This window comes from Plectropomus leopardus, chromosome 13 (assembly GCF_026936395.1).
Source record: "Plectropomus leopardus strain MGB_pleo_1.0 chromosome 13, ASM2693639v1, whole genome shotgun sequence".
NCBI lineage: Eukaryota > Metazoa > Chordata > Actinopteri > Perciformes > Serranidae > Plectropomus > Plectropomus leopardus.
The window spans coordinates 17,019,017-17,040,830 of record NC_142188.1 but is presented as its reverse complement, the minus strand read 5'-3'; the positions used below and the strand labels follow the sequence as shown (position 1 = coordinate 17,040,830).

Below are 21,814 nucleotides of genomic sequence, written 5' to 3'. Positions count from 1 at the left end.
CCAAAAACTGTTGAAAACAGATGGAAATATCTTAAAATAGCCTGCCACAACACACCATAGCAAAGAAAGTTGCAGAAACGGCCAAAAACAGCATGATTTGGAACGTCGAAAATATGACCAAAAATCCAAGACTATAGTAAGGCAAAAATCTCAAAAGTTGGCATGTTGGAAAAAGTGTCGGAAACAGCTGGAAACTGCTTAAAATAGCATGCCAAGACATGCCATAGCAAAGAAAGTTGCAAAAACGGCCAAAAACAGCATAATTTGGAACGTCGAAAATATGACCAAAAATCCAAGACTATAGTAAGGCAAAAATGTCAAAATTTGACACGTCCCAAAAACTGTTGAAAACACCTGGAATCTACTTAAAATAGCCTGCCAAAACATGCCATAGCAAAGAAAGTTGCAGAAAGAGTCAAAAAATGCATAATTTGGAACGTCGAAAATATAACCAAAAATCCAAGACTATAGTAAGGCAAAAATCTCAAAATTTGGCATGTTGGAAAAAGTGTCGGAAACAGCTGGAAACTGCTTAAAATAGCTTGCAGAATAACGCCCTAGCAAAGAAACTTGCAAAAAGAGGCAAAAACAGCATAATTTGGAACGTCGAAAATATGACCAAAAATCCAAGACTATAGTAAGGCAAAAAAGTCAAAATTTGCCATGTTGGAAAAAGTGTCGGAAACAGCTGGAAACTGCTTAAAATAGCTTGCAGAATAACGCCCTAGCAAAGAAACTTGCAAAAAGAGGCAAAAACAGCATAATTTGGAACGTCGAAAATATGACCAAAAATCCAAGACTATAGTAAGGCAAAAATCTCAAAATTTGGCATGTTGGAAAAAGTGTCGGAAACAGCTGGAAACTGCTTAAAATAGCTTGCAGAATAACGCCCTAGCAAAGAAACTTGCAAAAAGAGGCAAAAACAGCATAATTTGGAACGTCGAAAATATGACCAAAATCCAAGACTATAGTAAGGCAAAATGTCAAAATTTGACACGTCCCAAAAACTGTTGAAAACACCTGGAATCTACTTAAAATAGCCTGCCAAAACATGCCATAGCAAAGAAAGTTGCAGAAAGAGTCATAAAATGCACAATTTGGAACGTCGAAAATATAACCAAAAATCCAAGACTATAGTAAGGCAAAAATCTCAAAATTTGGCATGTTGGAAAAAGTGTCGGAAACAGCTGGAAACTGCTTAAAATAGCTTGCAGAATAACGCCCTAGCAAAGAAACTTGCAAAAAGAGGCAAAAACAGCATAATTTGGAACGTCGAAAATATGACCAAAAATCCAAGACTATAGTAAGGCAAAAAAGTCAAAATTTGCCATGTTGGAAAAGTGTCGGAAACAGCTGGAAACTGCTTAAAATAGCTTGCAGAATAACGCCTAGCAAAGAAACATGCAAAAAGAGGCAAAAACAGCATAATTTGGAACGTCGAAAATATGACCAAAAATCCAAGACTATAGTAAGGCAAAAATGTCAAAATTTGGCATGTTGGAAAAAGTGTTGGAAACAGCTGGAAACTGCTTAAAATAGCCTGCAGAATCACGCCATAGCAAAGAAACTTGCAAAAAGAGGCAAAAACAGCATAATTTGGAACGTCGAAAATATGACCAAAAATCCAAGACTATAGTAAGGCAAAAATGTCAAAATTTGACGTGTCCCAAAAACTGTTGAAAACAGATGGAAATATCTTAAAATAGCCTGCCACAACACACCATAGCAAAGAAAGTTGCAGAAACGGCCAAAAAACAGCATGATTAGGAACGACGAAAAAATGACCAAAAATCCAAGACTATAGTAAGGCAAAAATCTCAAAAGTTGGCATGTTGGAAAAAGTGTCGGAAACAGCTGGAAACTGCTTAAAATAGCATGCCAAGACATGCCATAGCAAAGAAAGTTGCAAAAACGGCCAAAAACAGCATAATTTGGAACGTCGAAAATATGACCAAAAATCCAAGACTATAGTAAGGCAAAAATCTCAAAATTTGGCATGTTGGAAAAAGTGTCGGAAACAGCTGGAAACTGCTTAAAATAGCCTGCAGAATCACGCCCTAGCAAAGAAACTTGCAAAAAGAGGCAAAAACAGCATAATTTGGAACGTCGAAAATATGACCAAAAATCCAAGACTATAGTAAGGCAAAAATCTCAAAATTTGGCATGTTGGAAAAAGTGTTGAAAACAGCTGGAAACTGCTTAAAATAGCATGCCAAGACATGCCATAGCAAAGAAAGTTGCAAAAACGGCCAAAAACAGCATAATTTGGAACGTCGAAACTATCACCAAAAATCCAAGACTATAGTAAGGCAAAAATGTCAAAAGTTGGCATGTTGGAAAACGTGTCGGAAACAGCTGGAAACTGCTTAAAATAGCTTGCAGAATAACGCCCTAGCAAAGAAACTTGCAAAAAGAGGCAAAAACAGCATAATTTGGAACGTCGAAAATATGAACAAAAATCCAAGACTATAGTAAGGCAAAAAAGTCAAAATTTGCCATGTTGGAAAAAGTGTCGGAAACAGCTGGAAACTGCTTAAAATAGCTTGCAGAATAACGCCCTAGCAAAGAAACTTGCAAAAAGAGGCAAAAACAGCATAATTTGGAACGTCGAAAATATGACCAAAAATCCAAGACTATAGTAAGGCAAAAATGTCAAAATTTGACGTGTCCCAAAAACTGTTGAAAACAGATGGAAATATCTTAAAATAGCCTGCCACAACACACCATAGCAAAGAAAGTTGCAGAAACGGCCAAAAACAGCATGATTTGGAACGTCGAAAATATGACCAAAAATCCAAGACTATAGTAAGGCAAAAATCTCAAAAGTTGGCATGTTGGAAAAAGTGTCGGAAACAGCTGGAAACTGCTTAAAATAGCATGCCAAGACATGCCATAGCAAAGAAAGTTGCAAAAACGGCCAAAAACAGCATAATTTGGAACGTCGAAAATATGACCAAAAATCCAAGACTATAGTAAGGCAAAAATCTCAAAATTTGGCATGTTGGAAAAAGTGTCGGAAACAGCTGGAAACTGCTTAAAATAGCCTGCAGAATCACGCCCTAGCAAAGAAACTTGCAAAAAGAGGCAAAAACAGCATAATTTGGAACGTCGAAAATATGACCAAAAATCCAAGACTATAGTAAGGCAAAAATCTCAAAATTTGGCATGTTGGAAAAAGTGTTGAAAACAGCTGGAAACTGCTTAAAATAGCATGCCAAGACATGCCATAGCAAAGAAAGTTGCAAAAACGGCCAAAAACAGCATAATTTGGAACGTCGAAACTATCACCAAAAATCCAAGACTATAGTAAGGCAAAAATGTCAAAAGTTGGCATGTTGGAAAACGTGTCGGAAACAGCTGGAAACTGCTTAAAATAGCTTGCAGAATAACGCCCTAGCAAAGAAACTTGCAAAAAGAGGCAAAAACAGCATAATTTGGAACGTCGAAAATATGAACAAAAATCCAAGACTATAGTAAGGCAAAAAAGTCAAAATTTGCCATGTTGGAAAAAGTGTCAGAAACAGCTGGAAACTGCTTAAAATAGCTTGCAGAATAACGCCCTAGCAAAGAAACTTGCAAAAAGAGGCAAAAACAGCATAATTTGGAACGTCGAAAATATGAACAAAAATCCAAGACTATAGTAAGGCAAAAAAGTCAAAATTTGCCATGTTGGAAAAAGTGTCGGAAACAGCTGGAAACTGCTTAAAATAGCTTGCAGAATAACGCCCTAGCAAAGAAACTTGCAAAAAGAGGCAAAAACAGCATAATTTGGAACGTCGAAAATATGAACAAAAATCCAAGACTATAGTAAGGCAAAAATGTCAAAATTTGGCATGTTGGAAAAAGTGTTGGAAACAGCTGGAAACTGCTTAAAATAGCCTGCAGAATCACGCCATAGCAAAGAAACTTGCAAAAAGAGGCAAAAACAGCATAATTTGGAACGTCGAAAATATGACCAAAAATCCAAGACTATAGTAAGGCAAAAATGTCAAAATTTGACGTGTCCCAAAAACTGTTGAAAACAGATGGAAATATCTTAAAATAGCCTGCCACAACACACCATAGCAAAGAAAGTTGCAGAAACGGCCAAAAACAGCATGATTTGGAACGTCGAAAATATGACCAAAAATCCAAGACTATAGTAAGGCAAAAATCTCAAAAGTTGGCATGTTGGAAAAAGTGTCGGAAACAGCTGGAAACTGCTTAAAATAGCCTGCCACAACACGCCATAGCAAAGAAACTTGCAAAAAGAGGCAAAAACAGCATAATTTGGAACGTCGAAAATATGACCAAAAATCCAAGACTATAGTAAGGCAAAAATGTCAAAATTTGACATGTCCCAAAAACTGTTGAAAACACCTGGAATCTACTTAAAATAGCCTGCAGAATCACGCCATAGCAAAGAAAGTTGCAAAAACGGCCAAAAACAGCATAATTTGGAACGTCGAAACTATGACCAAAAATCCAAGACTATAGTAAGGCAAAAATGTCAAAAGTTGGCATGTTGGAAAACGTGTCAGAAACAGCTGGAAACTGCTTAAAATAGCTTGCAGAATAACGCCATAGCAAAGAAACTTGCAAAAAGAGGCAAAAACAGCATAACTTGGAACGTCAAAAATATGACCAAAAATCCAAGACTATAGTAAGGCAAAAATGTCAAAATTTGACGCGTCCTAAAAAAAGGTGAAAACATCTCAAGAAAGCATCAAATAGCCTGCCATGAGACACCATAGCATAGAAAGTTGCAAAAAGAGTCAAAAACAGCATGTCGAAAATATAATCACAAATCCAAGACCACAGTAAGGCAAAAACGTCAGTGACCGAAAGGGCAAAGCTATAGTATGGCTAAAAGATCAAAAAATGACGTCCCCAAAACAGCATAAAATAGCGTACCGAGACACGCCATAGCATAGAATGTTGTGAAAACGTTCAAAAGCACCTTGATTTAGCATGTTGAAAAATGACAGAAAAAGGCAAGGCTGTAGTATGGTTAAAAATTTTAAAATATGACATGTCCCAGAAAAGCTAAAAACATCTCAAAACAGCATAAAATAGCGTGCCAAGACACGTCATAGCATAGAATGTTGCAAAAAGTGCCAAAAACACCATAATAAAGCATGCTGAAAAGACGGCCCAAAATGCAATACTACAGTAGGGTAAAAAATGTGAAAATATGTTATATGATATAATATATTTTTTTTGAATAAGATTGCGTGCCAAGACATGCCATAGCATAGAATATTGCAAAAAAAACACCATGATAAAGCATGTAGACATAGGAAAATGCAATACAATAGTCTTGGCTAATAAAATAGTTTGTAAACACACACGATAACATAGAATGCTACACTATGACTTCTTTGGTCACTTGTTCCCCACATGCTTTATGATGTTTTTAGCTGTTTTTTCAACATTTTGTAGTATGACATGAAAAATATGTGATAGTATAGTATGTCGTTCAAATAAATGAAAAAATTTCAAAAATCGTGAAAAACATTATACTTAAGTATGTCATCCAAAATCATGAAAAAAACATCATAGTATATTATGTCCTCCAAAACTGCATAAAAAAGTCATAGTATTGCGTGTGGTCTTAAATGGTATCAAAACGTCCAAGTGTTGCATATCATACAAAATGGCATCAAAAACATCACTGTTAAGTATGTAATCCGAAATGGAATAAAAAAACATCACGTCATAGTACAGTATTTCGTCAGAAATGGCAACTAAAACATAGTCGTGTAGTGTAGATCGTGTCGTCCAAAAGGCTAAAATAAACACTAGAGTATAGCATGTTGTCCAAAATGGCATAGAAATGTTTCAGTATTGTATTTAGTCTAAAATGGCACCAAAAACGTCACTGTGTAGTTTGTCATCTGAATTGGCATAAAAATGTCTTAGTATAGTATGTCATTCAAAATGGCAAGAAAAGGGTCATTGTGTCGCACGTCGTTTTAAATGGCATGAAAACTGTCATAGTATAGTATGTCGTCCTAAATAGCATATCAAACCTTATTTTATAGTTCTTTGTCCAAAATGGCACACAACACTCAAACTGAGGTTTGTAGACCAAAACGGCATAAAAGTCGTTGTAGTCTATTGTCTAAAACGTCATAGAAGTCATCAAAAGATAAATCCTCCAAAAAAAAAAACATCAAAAGTCATACTATAGTATCTTGACCAAAATTGCACAAAAAAGGTCACACTAACGTATCTTTTCCAACATCACACAAATGGGTAATGATATAGTATGTTTCAAAACAGCATAAAAAGTTGCAGTGATCAGTTCATCCCTGATAACAAGTGAACATTTGAGGCAAAGTAGAAATTCCCTCAAGCTGTTCTTGAGATGCTGTGCTCCTGACAGTAGGACTGACAAACAGCATGAAAACACACCAGCGCAAAGGCATGAAAAGCCAGTCTCACAGAAAAGTACATCACCACACACTGCTAGTGGGTCATGAGTGATAATAGATGAATTTAGGAAAACCTTACAGTTTTGAAAGATTCAAATTAAATTCATGACTTTCCAGACCCAATCCCATTAAGTATAAGGACTCAACACAACATAGTTTGAGACGCACATCAAGATAAATTACTGTTGCAACAAATTTATATGAGGACTAGCAGGCTTTACAGCAGCCCAGTTAATGAGCTCATTTCTTCATGTTTAAGTTTTAAAATATTAATTTAAAAAAATCATTTTTACAAACTGTATTAACTACAGAACAGTTGACGACCTACGTATTTCTTATAAAAAATAACATTCGTAGCCTTGATTTCCCGCCATCAAATGCACAAACTTCTTAGGATTCTTAGGACCTGTGCGGACCCTGATAATATAGATGAGCTTAACACTTCTCCTATTTCAAAATCGTACACCAGTGATAAAAAGCCAAAAGAGAGTCAACAACCTTTATTTTTCCATATATGTGCCACTCAGAAACTGGGAAAAGGTGTTACAGGATTTGCCCTTAAGAGAAGCCTATATGGATCATTTACAATTTTTCTCTCTACAATGAGGCCATTGACAAAAATGAATGGGAAAAAAAAATTAAAGACAATATGGTCGTAACAGTGTAAACACATGGTAATATACATGAAAGCAAAAAAGCAATAGGTATCAGTGACATCAAATTAAAATGTAGGGTAAGTTAGTATGAGTAAGAACAAAAGACTCCTGAAAACCCTAACTTTTTTCCAAATAACAGCTCGGCATACATTTCTACATAGCATGCAATAAGGCACCTATCTAACACAAGGAAGAAACCTATGCTACAGTTTGAAGCACAATTTTTATCCAAAAGAAAAAGGAAAAGAAAATATTGCTCACTGTAATGTTCACTCCCATAAAAACTGTATATCTCTCATTCCCTTTCATATAACCCAAGCCATATCTAAAAAAATACATCAGTTTGTAAAAGATATTTTACACAGAACAGTAAATAGAGCGCAATCCATTGGAACTCGCAAAAATCTTGTAAGTCTTGTAAAAGTACGATTTTCGCGTGTTGTCTTTTAGTATACATTTTGTTTTAGATCAAATTGTGAGTTTGCAGACCAACATGAGTAAGAGTTACCTATACTCTATACACAGGTAAATGAATTAGTCTCCATAGCAATAAACCAAGTGTGATGTTGCATTTCATGTACATTTGGTGCAAGGGTACAGAATAATTAGGACACAGGTCATGTTGGAATATGCTACCCAGAGGGTTTTTATTTTCTATTATGCATTTTCTAATGGCTAAATTGCATGTCATTATAGAATCAGGGTGTCAGCCAGTATTGCTCTCTGTACAGTCGATGCAGCAGTGCTAACCCATCGTAGACATACAAGAAAACAACCTTATAAATATACAAGATGGCTCACGTCTGATGGAGCCCAAATTCAAGAACAAGCTGCATGAAAACGTCTGCAACATTCTTATCTCCAACACTTAAAACAAATCAAAGTCATAAAAGGAAAAAAAAAGGTGGAGACAAAGTGGATCAAAGTGGACCTTACTATCAAAATGTAATCTTATGGAACAGCACACTAGTCACCTATACATATATATATATAAAAGAAAATCAATTAGTATTTACATTGGATTTTGATGCTTCACATGAGTTTTGTGGGTGAAAAGAACTATTTAAATTGTGTTGATAGCCTTGGATAAAGTTGCAGCTGAAAAGCGCATGTGCCCACCTCTGAAGGTACATAAATTGAATTCTTCTATCAAAAAGACTAACCAGAGGGCGAAGCATATTTTCCCCAGGTAACAATTTTTTAGATCACCAAATGACATTTCTTTTATTTAAAAGTGTTCAAGAGGTCCTGGAGCAAGTGAAGCACAATCACAAACAAGAATAGAGGCTCCTTCACAATCTGTTATTATACCCTCTTCATACTGAGCACAAAGTCCCGGGTTCAACTCTAAATTATAGGTTACATGGTCTTTCCTCCTTTTGAAGACTTGTGTCACTGTCCATTCATTTTCAACTGCTCCACTTCAACATAGCAATGTGCTGACTGGACCGCCATCTATAGAAGTTGGCCTGATGTTTCCTGTGGCATGGTGATGTCAATGATGGGACCATTGGTACAACAGAAACAAGGAGAGAGCAGGGATGTTTTTTAACTTGCATGTGAGGGTGGGAAGGGGTTCTCACTGATCTACATGGATCCTATGATGCCTGGAGAGGGATGATGAATGGTTAAAGCCTTTTCCACACTGGGAGCACCTGTATGGTTTTTCAACAGACAGGATGCGCTGTTTTGGGAAGGCGTTGTTCGGAAATCCCTTCCCTGTGGGGATGGTGGTGTACTGCTGCGGTTGCGGCACAGGTGGTTGTGGCTGTGGCTGTTGTTGTTTATTCTCCAAGTGAACTCTCTGGTGCCTAGCAAGGGAGGAGGAGTGATTGAATCTTTTGCCACAGTGAGCGCAGGTGTAACTCTTTCCCTCTGAGTGGACTCTTTGGTGCCGGGATAGGGAAGAGGAATGATTGAAGCCTTTATCACAGTGGTGGCACATGTAGGGCTTGTCTCCCTGCTGGTGCACCCTCTGCTTTGGAGGAGAGCCGTAGGACAATGTTTTCCCAGGCTGCGGTGGAGAAAACACTGGATTCTGCAGGTGGGTCTTGTGGTGGCGAGAGAGAGACGAGGAGTGATTGAACCCCTTGTTGCAGTGTCTGCAGGTGTAGGGCTTCCCTCCGGCGTGGACTTGCTGGTGCTTCTTCAGATGGCGTTTGCGGACAAAACTCTTCCTGCACATGTTGCACTTGTACGGCTTCTCGCCCGAGTGGATCCTCTGGTGCTCTCTCAGAGTGGCGGCAGCTGCAAAACACTTGCCACATTGTGCGCATCGGTGGGGTTTGTCTCCAAGCACGACTGCAGTGTGGGTCTTCTGGTGCTGCTTCAGGTTGGAAGTTGTGGCGAAGCCTTTGCCACACTGGCCACAGGTGTATGGCTTTTCACGTGCATGGACTTCCTGATGCTTTTTCAGATGCCTTCTCCGGACAAAGCTCTTCCTACACTGGGTACACTTGTAGGGCTTGTCCTCCGAATGCATCTTCATATGTTCCCTCAGGGTGATTGCAGCTGCAAAGCTCTTTCCGCACTCGGAACATCTGTGGGGCTTGTCTGGCAAATGAATCATCTGATGAGACTTGAGGCTGAAGGCATCAATAACATCTTTGCCCATGATCTCAACTCCAGGGGGAACATAGGGCTTTTCTTTCATGTGAATCTTCATGTGCTGTTTGAGGCTGGCCTCCACAGCAAAGCTCTCACCACAGTGGACACAGATGTAAGGGTTGAGGTCCTTATGGATCTCAAAGTGTTGGTGAAGATCGGCTATGCTGCCAAAAATCTCCCCGCACTCGTTACACTGCAGGCCATGGGCTTCGTGTATGATCACACCATTCTCAGACTCCACTGTCAACTCGCCACCATGGTCAGACTCCACTTTCACCACGTGCTCGCTTTCCGTCTTAAGCAGCACCTCTCCCAGCAGAGTCTCATTTCCTGTCGTCTTGATTTCTGCTCCTGTGAAACAGTGCATCTCACCATGTTCGACTTTAATGTAATCGTGGTCAGTCTCTGCTACAATTGCATCCACACAGGCTACAGCACCAAGCCCCTCCCCCAGTCCCTGGATCTTTAAGTCTGAGCCATGAATCTCCAGCTCTAATCCACGCTTTTCTTCTGTCATGATCTCAGTTTCTGCTCCATAGTGAAGGTCGACATGGCTGTGGGCTATGACACACTCCGACCCAAGTGTGTCAAGGCCGGGTGTGTCACATTCAGTCTCTGACTCGGCCATGAGAACACACTCCAGCCCCACGACCTCCGTTTTCCTGCCGGACGGTTACACAAAGAGGAATCGGGGGATATAGATTGTTGTTTTTGTCAGTGCCGCGCTGGTGCTCTAGTCAGTGAGCAGACCTGAAAAAGTGGGAAAAAAACAAATTACTACAGAGCCTTTATTTGCTAGACAAGTTATATATGTTATATTCTTCCACGATTTGCAGACTAGTTATTCCTGGAAATTTAGTTTTATATGTATATTAGCGGTGTAAATCAATTGTTTCATTATGATACAGTATTACATTGATACTTTGGACAATGATACTATATTTGCCAATATCACAAAGTCTACCACAATACAATTTAAATACCATTCCATTTAGGGGCCAGCAATCAATATGGGCCAACATTTTTGGCTAATTTAACACAGTCCATTACAGGAGAAGCTGCCACCCCTTTCTTTGCTTTTGGCCAGAAAAGATAAAAACAACAAACACATAATTGTAAGTAAAACTGGTTCATTCTGTTTGAAAACGCTTTCTGGGAAAAAAAAAGTTTTCATTTTAATTCAAACCATGATCTTCTTCCTAAAACTTCAAGGCTGCCTGACTTGAAGACAAACTTCTCCCAACATCCTCAAAACAACAAGATCTAATAACTGTCAAAAATCATAGACAAAACTGTCTTTTGTAGGTCACATTTCCCCCACATACACAACATACTAACAACATAAGGATAAGCCTATGGGATTTTACATAGCAGAAATTAGCTTAGTGGGTAGCGGACTCATAACTTAACTAGTTTACTGTTATGTATACTTTGTCTTACTCACCGCTGGTTTAAGTCCCTGCATGTCCTGACAGAACAGCGCGGGTGAGTTTCAGTCTTACGCGCATGCTTTTTCAGTCAACATTGTTGAAACAGAGCAGCTAACATAAAGTTAGCAAGGAGTCAGCGTAATGGCCCGGCGGATACGTCGTGTTTCCTCATTACGGCTTTTGTTTAAATATGACATGCGCCATCTGTTGACTCGCAGTTTCTCCGAAAACAAAACACTTCCACACTGATTATTTATTCCTGAGTAAACGGCACTATTATCATCATCATCATCATCATCATCTTTCTCTTGGCTGCTCGCCATCACAGAATTTCAAAATAAGGTTGCATCTAAAAGATGTTTACAATTTGCATGGATGTTATATCATCGTTGCTCAATTAGTCAATATATCGATGCAGACCGATGAATCGTTACACCCCTAATATATATATATATATATATACATATACATATACATATACATACACACATACATACATACATACATATACATAAACGTACCACAATGACCAAAATGAATTCATCAATATCAAGTTAGAACAAATGTATCGTAATCAGGAAAATTACAATTAAAATATCATTACTATGATACTCTTTCTTTGCTACAAAAATTGCTCTGGTTTGTTAAAACATCATTATGGTTGTGTTTTGGCACAATTGTGACCCACTTCAAATTTTAGGTAACGTCTCAGTGGGGAGTTTTGACTAAATTAGGTAAGAGAATCCAAAAAAAAAAAGTTTAATTACAAATCAATCATTCTAAGTGACAAGTCTAAAAAGATATTATTTTTTGGACAACAGTAATTATCCTCATTTGATCAAGTATGAATTGAAGTAGTTATAGCTTGTTAGCAGCTGAAGTTTACCACTCATTCCCCTAGAAAAGAAGACCTGTCAGTCTAGAACCAAAGCACTACTCTGGCCTACAAAAAAAACAGGACATGGTTTTTGGCAACAGCTGAGGAAAGGAATTATTGTGCACAATAGGTTATCACAAGATGTAAAAGGAAAGCACTTGACATTGCGGTAAGTACGGTAACTACAGCATATCGATGGCCTATGTTTGTTTGATTTAAAACAGCTTGTTGCATTATGCTAAAGGAAACCTGATTATTTAGTTAACCCTTTGTGCCCCCAAATTACTCTGAAACCCCTAGGTCCCAAAATGGGACCTTTCCTAAAACTACTTTAAAAATACTATACAGAAATATTATTTTCCAATATATTTTGGTTAAAACTTTTAAAAAACTTCAGACCTGATCAAAATACCAAATATTTATTAATTTTCAGGATTTAACCCTTTAAATGCCAGTTTGTTTACCCAATGCCACTATTTTTAATGAGACCCCCACCCCCACCGTCCCAAAGTTAACCCCTTTTAAACATTTTTTTAAATGAGAGAAACACAAAAAATGTAATATTTCCAATATTTAAACATATTCAAAGTCATATCTGCACATATTTATAAATATGGCTGTGCCAGCACTTGTATAACGCCTATAATTGTCTCAAAATCAACTTAATCAAAACAACAGACTTGTTTTAGTACACCCCACATTGCTATGGTGCCCCCCCACTAGGTGGCATCTTTGATGTGCTGCAAGATGCCCAATACCCAATTGCTTTAAGGGGTACAAGTCTGGGGACCTTTGCTATGGGAACCAGTAGTTCATATGGTTACCCCCATGTTGCTTACACACACAAACACACACACAGCGCGTGCACGTATGTACGTGTGTGTGGGTAGATGGGTGAAAGTGTGTGCACGTGTCTGTGCAGACAGAGGGGGAGAGAGACAGAGCGATGGGAAATATGAGCAGTAGTCGAATAGCCAATAGGTGAAAGCAGGAAATTAGCATGTATTTGTTATTCAGGGCCAATATGGAGAAAATGATTCATTTGGTCAGAAAATACTTTTAAAAATACAATTTTGAAGCTAGTACTTCCTTTTAGAAGTCTTAAAAAATGGAATGCATGAATTTATGTTAAAATGGCCATGGGCTCAAAAAAGACAGATTTTATGGTTTTATATTCAGCCATTTTTCGCCACATCGATTTCAATGCTTGTGTTTTGGTTACACACACATACACACACACACACACAAAATAATTTTTAAATACATACATACAGTTCACACTCTGACATCCCAACCAACACAGCCACATCATTTCAGTAACAATTCTAATTATACATTGTATTATAGAGCTATTATAGGACAAAATAATAAAATAAAATAAATTAAAAATACACAACTTGACCAAAATGTATGCCATTTGCATCATCACAGTCAAAATTGTTTTTAAAAAGAAATAATACCTGAGGTCCCATAATAGGTACAAGGGGCCCCAGGGGGGTTAAAGTGATACATGGGCTCATAATTAATTTTGAGTTTTTTACATAACTGCATGCATCATATCACATCAACTGCAAGCTTGCAACACTTACGTTACTTAGCAAGCTATGTGGTCAATTTGATAGCCAAGTTAGCCTGAATACGAGCTTCACCCCAAAAGCTAACACAATTGATAAAATCAAAGTGGACTACATCATGATCGCGCTCCCAAATTCACTCTTAATCCACCGGGCCAAACCTGACTACCCTACACATGTTATCCATCTGCGCAGTTTACTATACAATATTAATAAATACAACTGAGAAGGTGTAGAGGCATTTAAACTGCAACGTTTTGTTATTAAACAGTGGACTGTTGGTTGCTAGCCTTCAATAACAGCTACTAATAGCCTCCATAGCCGCTAGTTAGCTGGCTATGGTCAAGGGGGGACTGGTTAACGACACAACAGCATTGTTAGCTGCTAGTGTGTTCGCAATTTAGCCAGCTAACTAGCTTCATAGCAAAAGCAACACGCGAGTGTAAAGCAGAGAAAAAGCGAAATATTTACATTAAAATATGCATTTGAAGTAAGTACGTTGGTGCTTTTGATGACACAGCTCCCGACGCGGAAATTCTCCTTGTGCGAGTATTAACAGGCCATCTTGTTGTGCCACACCAGCACTTCCAGCTAGCCAAGATTACATGCTCGCCTAAGATGGCTGCCGCTAGCTAGTTAGCAGTTAGCTTCCGCCCTTCATAACATACTGAATTAGAGCTGCCCCCGAAGGCCGGAGCGACTTCAGAATGACTCAAAAACACACAAAGCGTAACCAAACATACCCGTGACTATATGGAGATGATTTGAGTTGTCGTTAAAAGTGGAACAGCACCAAAATCGACGTTGTTAGCTGACGGCAAGTAGGTTAGCAAGCTAAGAGCCACACCGTAATTCCGAGCAGGAGCTGGCTAGCTGAAACAAAGATGGCTAACCGTGCGGGCGATGAATGCTGTGCGAAAAGCCCGGGAAAGGACGCATTTTACTTACATAAGAATCCCAGTAAGACATTGATTCCGCCAGCAGTTTGAAAAACAGTAACTGAGCAGAAAACGACTGGGAGAGTAATTTAACTGCAGTTTGTGATAGCACAGTGATTCTTGGCTATGGACCTAAAGCCCTCCTCTACTGCGGCAGCACCCGACAAACCGCACACACGACTTCAATGGCGGCCTTGCTGATGTTAGCAGCTATCCAGCCGAGACAATATTAGCGTGCTGGCTACATAGCCATGATGCCAAGCTAACAAGCCAGCTAATCCAGTTTGCTAGCACGGCTAAAGGCTGCTCTCCAGTTTCATACTAGCCTGTAAATTGTTAAACATTGGAGCGGAAGCTTTGCTTAACCGCCCATCCGACCATGTTAAGTCTGGATTCGTATGCAAAGATAAACTGGACGGTGATTCAAGAAAGGCTGCTTGGCCGATATTATAACCATAATATCTCAAAAATAACCTGGATGAGATTCAAAGCTGAAATAGTCCCTTATACCAGTGTCCCTCTGCTTTTCCAACAGTACAAAATGTATCATCCAAAGAGAGTCAGGGCCTGTGTTTTTCCATGACAAAGTTCGGTACTATCATAACTGCAAACACAAAACAAACAACCCATACCATGACTACCATAATACATGTAAACACTGATTAAAAATCGGTTTAACAGAGTTTCCTCTGCCTCAAAGCTCATACTATTCGTGATAGAGTTAATCACATTTTAACGATGGATAATCGCCAGGAGAAATGATCACACAGGTTTTAAATGTCTAAATACTTGCATGCACACCCACCTTATGTACGTTTACTTTTTGATTGCTGAAGACAGAGAAAAAAGAGAATCGTTTATATGCTTCAAACTCTGGGTTGAGAAGAGCTTTGCAGGCTGTTGTGAGGCTGGTCAATCGGCTGTGTGTGTCTTCCTCTCTCTGCCTGTGTGTGTGTAGCTGGCGCCACTGCTCATCTGGCGCCAACGTTGGACAACCGACGCACTTTAGCGAAAGCAATCATTGTCATTTCAATACAGCAAGGAGGTCATTATCACCCCCTACAGGCCCGGAGGCACACATCAGCTCACACAGAAACACGATAGTCTTACCCACATGAAGTTTTGGTTTCAGTGGTAGAAGAGGTAGCAATATCACAGTGTAGAAGTACTCTGTTACAAGTAAAATTCATGAGTTCAAAATGTTTCTCAAGCAAATTATAAAAGCATTGGCATCAAAATATACATACAGTTTCAAAAGTAAAAGTAAGCAGATCATTATGCAAAATGGCCCATCTCAGAATAATGTAGTGATATTATTGGACCATAATTATTGGTGTATTAATGTATACACTACATAGCCCTAAATGTTGTATCTAGTAGGCCTATTATTGCGCTAGTGGGATATGTATTACAGTGAAACAAGGCATTTCTCATGATAAGTAGCTTACTTTTGATATGCCTATTTTTAGAATATTTTGCTAATACTACTTTGATTTTACTTTGGACTTTTACACATTGATATTACAATTTTGATATAAGTAAAGGTGCTGTGTATTTCTTCTACTAATTGATATTAACAGTGGGCTACAGACCATTTTCCAAAAGATTCGAATTTTTATTTGTGTTTTCCATTGATTGACTTATAGACACATATGTTTCAGATAAAGTTAGTTTAAAAAAATTGCCCAAAATTGTCTGGATCTAAACAGCCAAAAAAATAATTCTAAACTATGGCAGGCAGGCCAAATCTGTACAAAAATGCCAAGATATAGGTTTATGAGGCATGCTGTGCCTAATTTGACCCAAGAAAGTGATGTCCTAGGCATAAACCTGTACAACTGTGCACTACTCACTCAAGACAAAGCAATGTCTAAAGTACAAACCGGATCTATTATTAATATATTTAATGTAAAATTATTTGTAGAAAATATGGAAGTTTCCATAATATTGCCAAGAGTGGGAGAGTCAAACTATGCAGGACGAGGCTCAAGATGCCACACTTTGTATGCAGTATATTAAATTTGAAGCATAGACACACAGAGGGGTATATAATAATAATATTAACAATAATAACTTAATATATATAGCACCTTTAAAAACAGCTGTTTACAAAGTGCTTTGGCAGACAAAGCAAAAGCAGGAACTCAGCTCATGCAGTAATGAATTAGTCCCACACGATGATGCTGTTTCCCAATGTCAGTATTTGATGAATGTTCTAGTATGGGCAGTTCATACTGTATATCACAGGCAAAACAGACACAACACAATTATTTATAATAAAAATAAAAAAAAAAACAAGTTGAAGGTAATTTCATAACAGTACATAAAGTCAAAGTGAGCCAGTATAGACTTTGTGGATAAAAGCTTTACTATAGGTGAGTCTGGCAGTTGTGCCACTTTGGAAACATACCAACACTGTAAATAAAGATGTGAAGGTTGTTTTTTTTTTAAGTTTCTTTATCTTTATCCTTTAATAAGGAATATAAATGTTTTCACTTTTTCAGATAAAAAGTTTTAAATTAAGTTTGATTATAAAGTCCTTTACATCAATAGGGGCTCCTTTTTTATAAAGTAAGTTTCAGCTTTTCCTCTCCATTGTCTGTTTGTTTCCGGTAGCACCTTCATAGCAATGGCCATTCCCTATTAAACGCCCAACCAGGAATACTGGTTTTACACTGAGAGTAAACCACATAGCTAACATTCTGTCACACACAGCGTCAGTCACTCAGTTTCACTGAAGCTGTTCACTTCAGGAGTTCATTTTTTTCTGTGGATAACTCGTCCTTATCACTTTTTGTAGTCTTTTTCTCAGCTGTTGATCTTGACACATTTTATCAAGAGGTTTACACACTGCTGTTGAGCTGAATCACCTGTGGATTTTAGTTTTGTTGTCATATCTGCTGGACATTTATTTTTATTTTATTTTTTTAAAATGTCCCATCCTAGTACTCTGGATTTAGACAGATACAGCAGCTTAGAGAACTCTCGTCGCTCTACCGGTCGCAGCCAGCCCAGGTCCAAGTCCAAGCCCGGGGAAGTCCTGTGTGACTTCTGCACAACAAGGAAGCAGAGGGCAGAGAAGTCATGCTTGGTGTGCCTGGCATCTTACTGTGAGACCCACGTCCAGACTCATTATGACTACCCTGCCCTGATGAAGCATAAACTGGTCAAAGCTACGGGCCAGATGAGAGAGAAGCTGTGTGCACAGCATGACAAGCTGATGGAGGCTTTCTGTCGCACTGATGAGACGTCGGTGTGTGTTCTGTGCATGATGGACGAACACAAACACCATGACATCGTCCCGGCTGGAACTGAGAGGACTGAGAAACAAGTGAGTGGTGAAAACTATCTGTCAGTCTGTACATTTGGTCTGTGTTTTTTTAATTGTACAAGGCAGATGTTAACACTTTCATGTCATTTCTCTCACAGAAACAACTTGGTACCACGCTGCACAAATCTCAAATGCGGATTGACCAGAGAGTTAAAAAGTGGCAGGATCTCCGACAAGCTGTTGAATCACTTAAAGTGAGTACAAACAGTCAAGTTGCACACCTTATTGCCCTCATAAAATGATGTCAAAACAAACATTTTGGGGGTTGAAAAATATCACCTTTTTATCTATGTTTTAATGAGCTCTCTCTCTTCTTGATGTATTTCATTAGCACTCAGCTCAAACTGCCCTAGAGGAGAATGAGCGGATCTTCACTGAGCTTCTGCTTTCCATTGAGAGGAAATACAACGATGTCAAGGAGATGATCCGCTCCCATGAGCAGACCACTGTGACAAGGGCCGAGTTACTGTTGGACCGCCTGGAGGAAGAGATCACTCTTCTGAGAAAGAAACACACTGACCTGGAGAAGCTCTCACACACTGATGATCACATACACTTTCTGCAGGTGAGGCTGAGTTGAACTGAGGATCCAGACCAGTCTTCTTAGAAAACTGTAGTATTATGTAATGGCTCGTTTCTTTCTTTTCTCCAGAGCTGGCAGTCTCTGTCCGGCCCCTCAGGATATGAAGACCTCAACAACATCAGTGTCGCTCCCAATTACTCTTTTGAGTCCACGAAGAGAGCCATCGCTGCGCTCAAATTACAAGTAGAGGAAATCAGCAAGACAGAATTGAGCAAAATTTCAGGAACAGGTGCACAAATTTGTCTTTCCTCACCTCAAGTAACAAATGCCTTTCTGCCATTCCTTTCAGGAATGGTTGTTTTTTTCATCTAATGTGTCTTTAATGAAGCTTATGCTGCTGCCTTGTATTTTTTAATTCATCTGTCCGTAGTGAAGGATGTCTACATCACACAAGAGGGTGAGACAAAGACAAGAGGAGAATCAATTTTGAGGGAGGAACCACGGATAAGAGAAGAATCAAGGATAAGAGAAGAGCCAATGATAAGAGAGGAACCAAGAAAAAGGGAAGATTTCCTGAAATGTGAGTGTTATTGGGTTACATTTTACAGAAAAGGGTTCCTTTAACCCGTTGTGATTTTTTACCAACAACTTTGCAAGCCTACTTTGCAGTCAAGTCAAACCCCACTCATATTCCAGCTAACAAGGTTCAAAACAGCACAGTCATGATGCCATAGCAGGAACATCTCATCCCTAACAAAGGCATGGCAACACCATGTGGTGAAACAACTCAACAAAGTGTGACAGAAAGTATGCTGCTTGCAGAACTGGTTTGCCGAAATGGAAGAAAGCAAACTTACAGTTCAGTATCACTTAAACAAACACAGGTGTTCCCGTTCATACTCACCTGTGGAAAACATTTTAACAAGCAAATGCATGTTATATGCATGTTTATGTTTATATTGCCTTTTACTCTGTACAGCATCTTTGAGTTCTTTATAAAAGCGCTTTATAAATAAAATGTATCATTATTATTATTATTGTTATTATTATTATTATTATTATTATTATTAACCCAATATTTTAACAGACTAACTTTGTCATTCCTTAACATATTAGTGTCACAAGTATTTAGTTGCTTTATGTGCAAAACCGTGAACAAAAAGAGAATACAAATACAACAACATATGACAACATTAAATTGGAAAACAGATAGATACACAACAGCACACAGAGGATAAATAAATAAATAATAAATAATGACATCATCCTGCATTGTTTAGATGCTTGCCAGTTGATCCTGGATGTCAACAGTGTCCATCGCAACCTCTACCTGTCCGAGGGTAACCGTACAGCTACGATGAAGAGTGACCCGAAAAACTACCCTGACCACCCAGACCGATTCGACCACTGGCAACAGGTAATACTTTACTGCCATTTTGTGCCTTGAAAGAGGAGGAGGAATGTTAATATGCTTTGAATGGTAAACCCCAAATCATTATGATGCCCAGAAGGGGGACAAACTTAATCCTAAACTTAAGGAAACTTCACTGTTTAGAAACTTGTTCTTGGAATTGGCCCCCTGCTGGAGTGAATCTAGAGAAATATACATGGGATGGCAAGAGGGTGACACACAGACTTTAAGGGGTGGCAGAAATATATAGGTAGATTTAATTGCAATATTGCAACAATATTTGCATGGAAAAACCTGCAAATAAATACATTTTAACTCAAAAACATTGCAGTTCTGTGGCACTTTAGTAAAACATTGAATACCACTATCAAAGGGTGGCATTAGAAATAAATTGTTTTTTTTCTTCACATCGTAAGTCATCTTTTTAGTGAAAACGAGACATGGTGTATGTCTTTTGAACATAAGTCCATTGCATGAAAAAAATAAAAATAAAAATGTGGCCCAATTGTTATATTATATGCATTTATTTAGTTTACTTCTTCCTACTTTCTCTTTTATTAACTTTTTACATGTCTTTTGTTGGTATTGATTGTGTATTTAAATTACTAACTAAATCAGGCTTTTACTTTTTGTCTTTGACATTATTCTCATGATACTAGTGCTTTTTGTCTCTTTGTTCATTTTGTCTATTCCATTGCAGGTGTTGTGCAGGGAAAGCATTACTGGCCGTTGTTACTGGGAGGTGGACTGGCGGGGAACAGAGATAGACATCGCTGTTACCTACAGGGGAATCCGCCGTAAAGGAAACAGCAATGAATGCAGCCTGGGCTGGAACGACAAGTCCTGGAGTCTGTACTGCACCGACTCCAAGTTCTCCTTTGTGCACAACAATAGGAGCAAAGACATTGCAGCTCCAATGTCATCTCGTATTGGCATCTACCTGGATTATGCAGCAGGAATTCTTGCATTTTACAGTGTCTCTGATAGCATGCAACTTCTGCACAGAGTCCAGACCACATTCACACAGCCTCTCTACCCTGCATTCAGTGTGTGGGGCTTTGGTACTACTATTAGACTGTAAGGAGAGCTGCAACAGTGCCAATATAATTTGCATCAAGTTTACACAATATTCTCAATATTGTTGAAAAGTGATGTCGATTGTTTCTATTTGTTCCAACTTTTGCTAACAGTTCTTTTTTCCCCAAATGTATGAATGTATTTTAAATAATCCAATTGATAAACTTTTGTTTTTTTGATCACTGTTTTTGGGCAATCTAGTCTACAAAATGTGTAATTATAGGAAAAGTATGCAATAATTGATTATCATGTGCCATGTTTCATATCTTTTTCTCTATCATGTTAGAGCATGTTATATTTATATACTGTTTTTACATTGTAAATAAAATTAAATTAGCATTTCTAAAATCTAAAAAGTATTTTGTTTTTATCTGGCACTTAAGCTAGGAACTGGAGTTATAGTTATGTTGTTGTTGTTTAAATCTGGCTCAATGAAGGGACGTAAAAAAAAACAAAAAACAACTGAAGTCACACACATCCAGCCACTCCCTGCTCTGCTAAATAAAGTTTAGTCCTTTATACAGAAATACCCCTCCATTACTCAGTGGTGACAACCTGGAAAGAAAAACCTGCCACTACTTTACGATTTTGAGTTTGATTTTTTTGTTTGAAGTGACAAATGAACTTGTTCAAAACTTTGCAAATTGGCAGGACATCAAGAGAAGATCTATTAGAAATGGGATTAATCAATAATTACATGACATCAAACCTGTACATACCTCCTTACACTACCATTTCCCTGTTATTATTAGGGGATGCAGCTGCAGAGACGTTAATAAGTTAATGCTTTGGGGGGCAGCAGAAACACATTTTGTTGGACAGATCACTCAGATACACAGACGACATAGTGTACAGACTTTGTTATTCTGTCTTAACAGTTGTGGCTTGAAATGTCACTCTATGCAGGATACTTGTTTAATGGCTGAGTCATCTGGTTTTACAGTGAGAGAAGAAATGACCCATCATGATCATTC

The 21,814-nt window shown here is 38.3% G+C and overlaps 2 protein-coding genes across 5 annotated transcripts; one reads left to right on the top strand and one right to left on the bottom strand.

Annotated features, from left to right (window-relative positions):
- Positions 1-6,901: 6,901 nt before the first annotated feature.
- LOC121954552 (uncharacterized) lies at positions 6,902-15,495 on the bottom strand. Of its 4 annotated transcripts, none has more exons than XM_042502129.2 (2): positions 15,304-15,495; positions 6,902-10,429 (listed from the first exon to the last, which is right to left on the bottom strand). In XM_042502129.2, the coding sequence occupies exon 2, from the start codon at positions 10,305-10,307 to the stop codon at positions 8,652-8,654; it is 1,656 nt and encodes a 551-aa protein (XP_042358063.1). In that variant the 5' UTR covers positions 10,308-10,429; positions 15,304-15,495; the 3' UTR covers positions 6,902-8,651. The 4 variants fall into 4 exon arrangements, with proteins under 4 accessions (XP_042358063.1, XP_042358064.1, XP_087942777.1 ...); XM_042502130.2 differs by lacking the exon at positions 15,304-15,495 and adding an exon at positions 14,509-14,718; XM_088086651.1 differs by lacking the exon at positions 15,304-15,495 and adding an exon at positions 14,304-14,430.
- Positions 15,496-16,678: 1,183 nt separating this feature from the next.
- Positions 16,679-21,196, top strand: ftr14l (finTRIM family, member 14-like). The gene is made up of 7 exons (XM_042502124.2): positions 16,679-17,829; positions 17,928-18,023; positions 18,161-18,394; positions 18,482-18,641; positions 18,783-18,932; positions 19,633-19,769; positions 20,464-21,196. Exons 1-7 carry the CDS (start codon positions 17,431-17,433, stop codon positions 20,842-20,844), a joined length of 1,557 nt encoding a protein of 518 aa, XP_042358058.1. The 5' UTR covers positions 16,679-17,430; the 3' UTR covers positions 20,845-21,196.
- Positions 21,197-21,814: the final 618 nt, after the last annotated feature.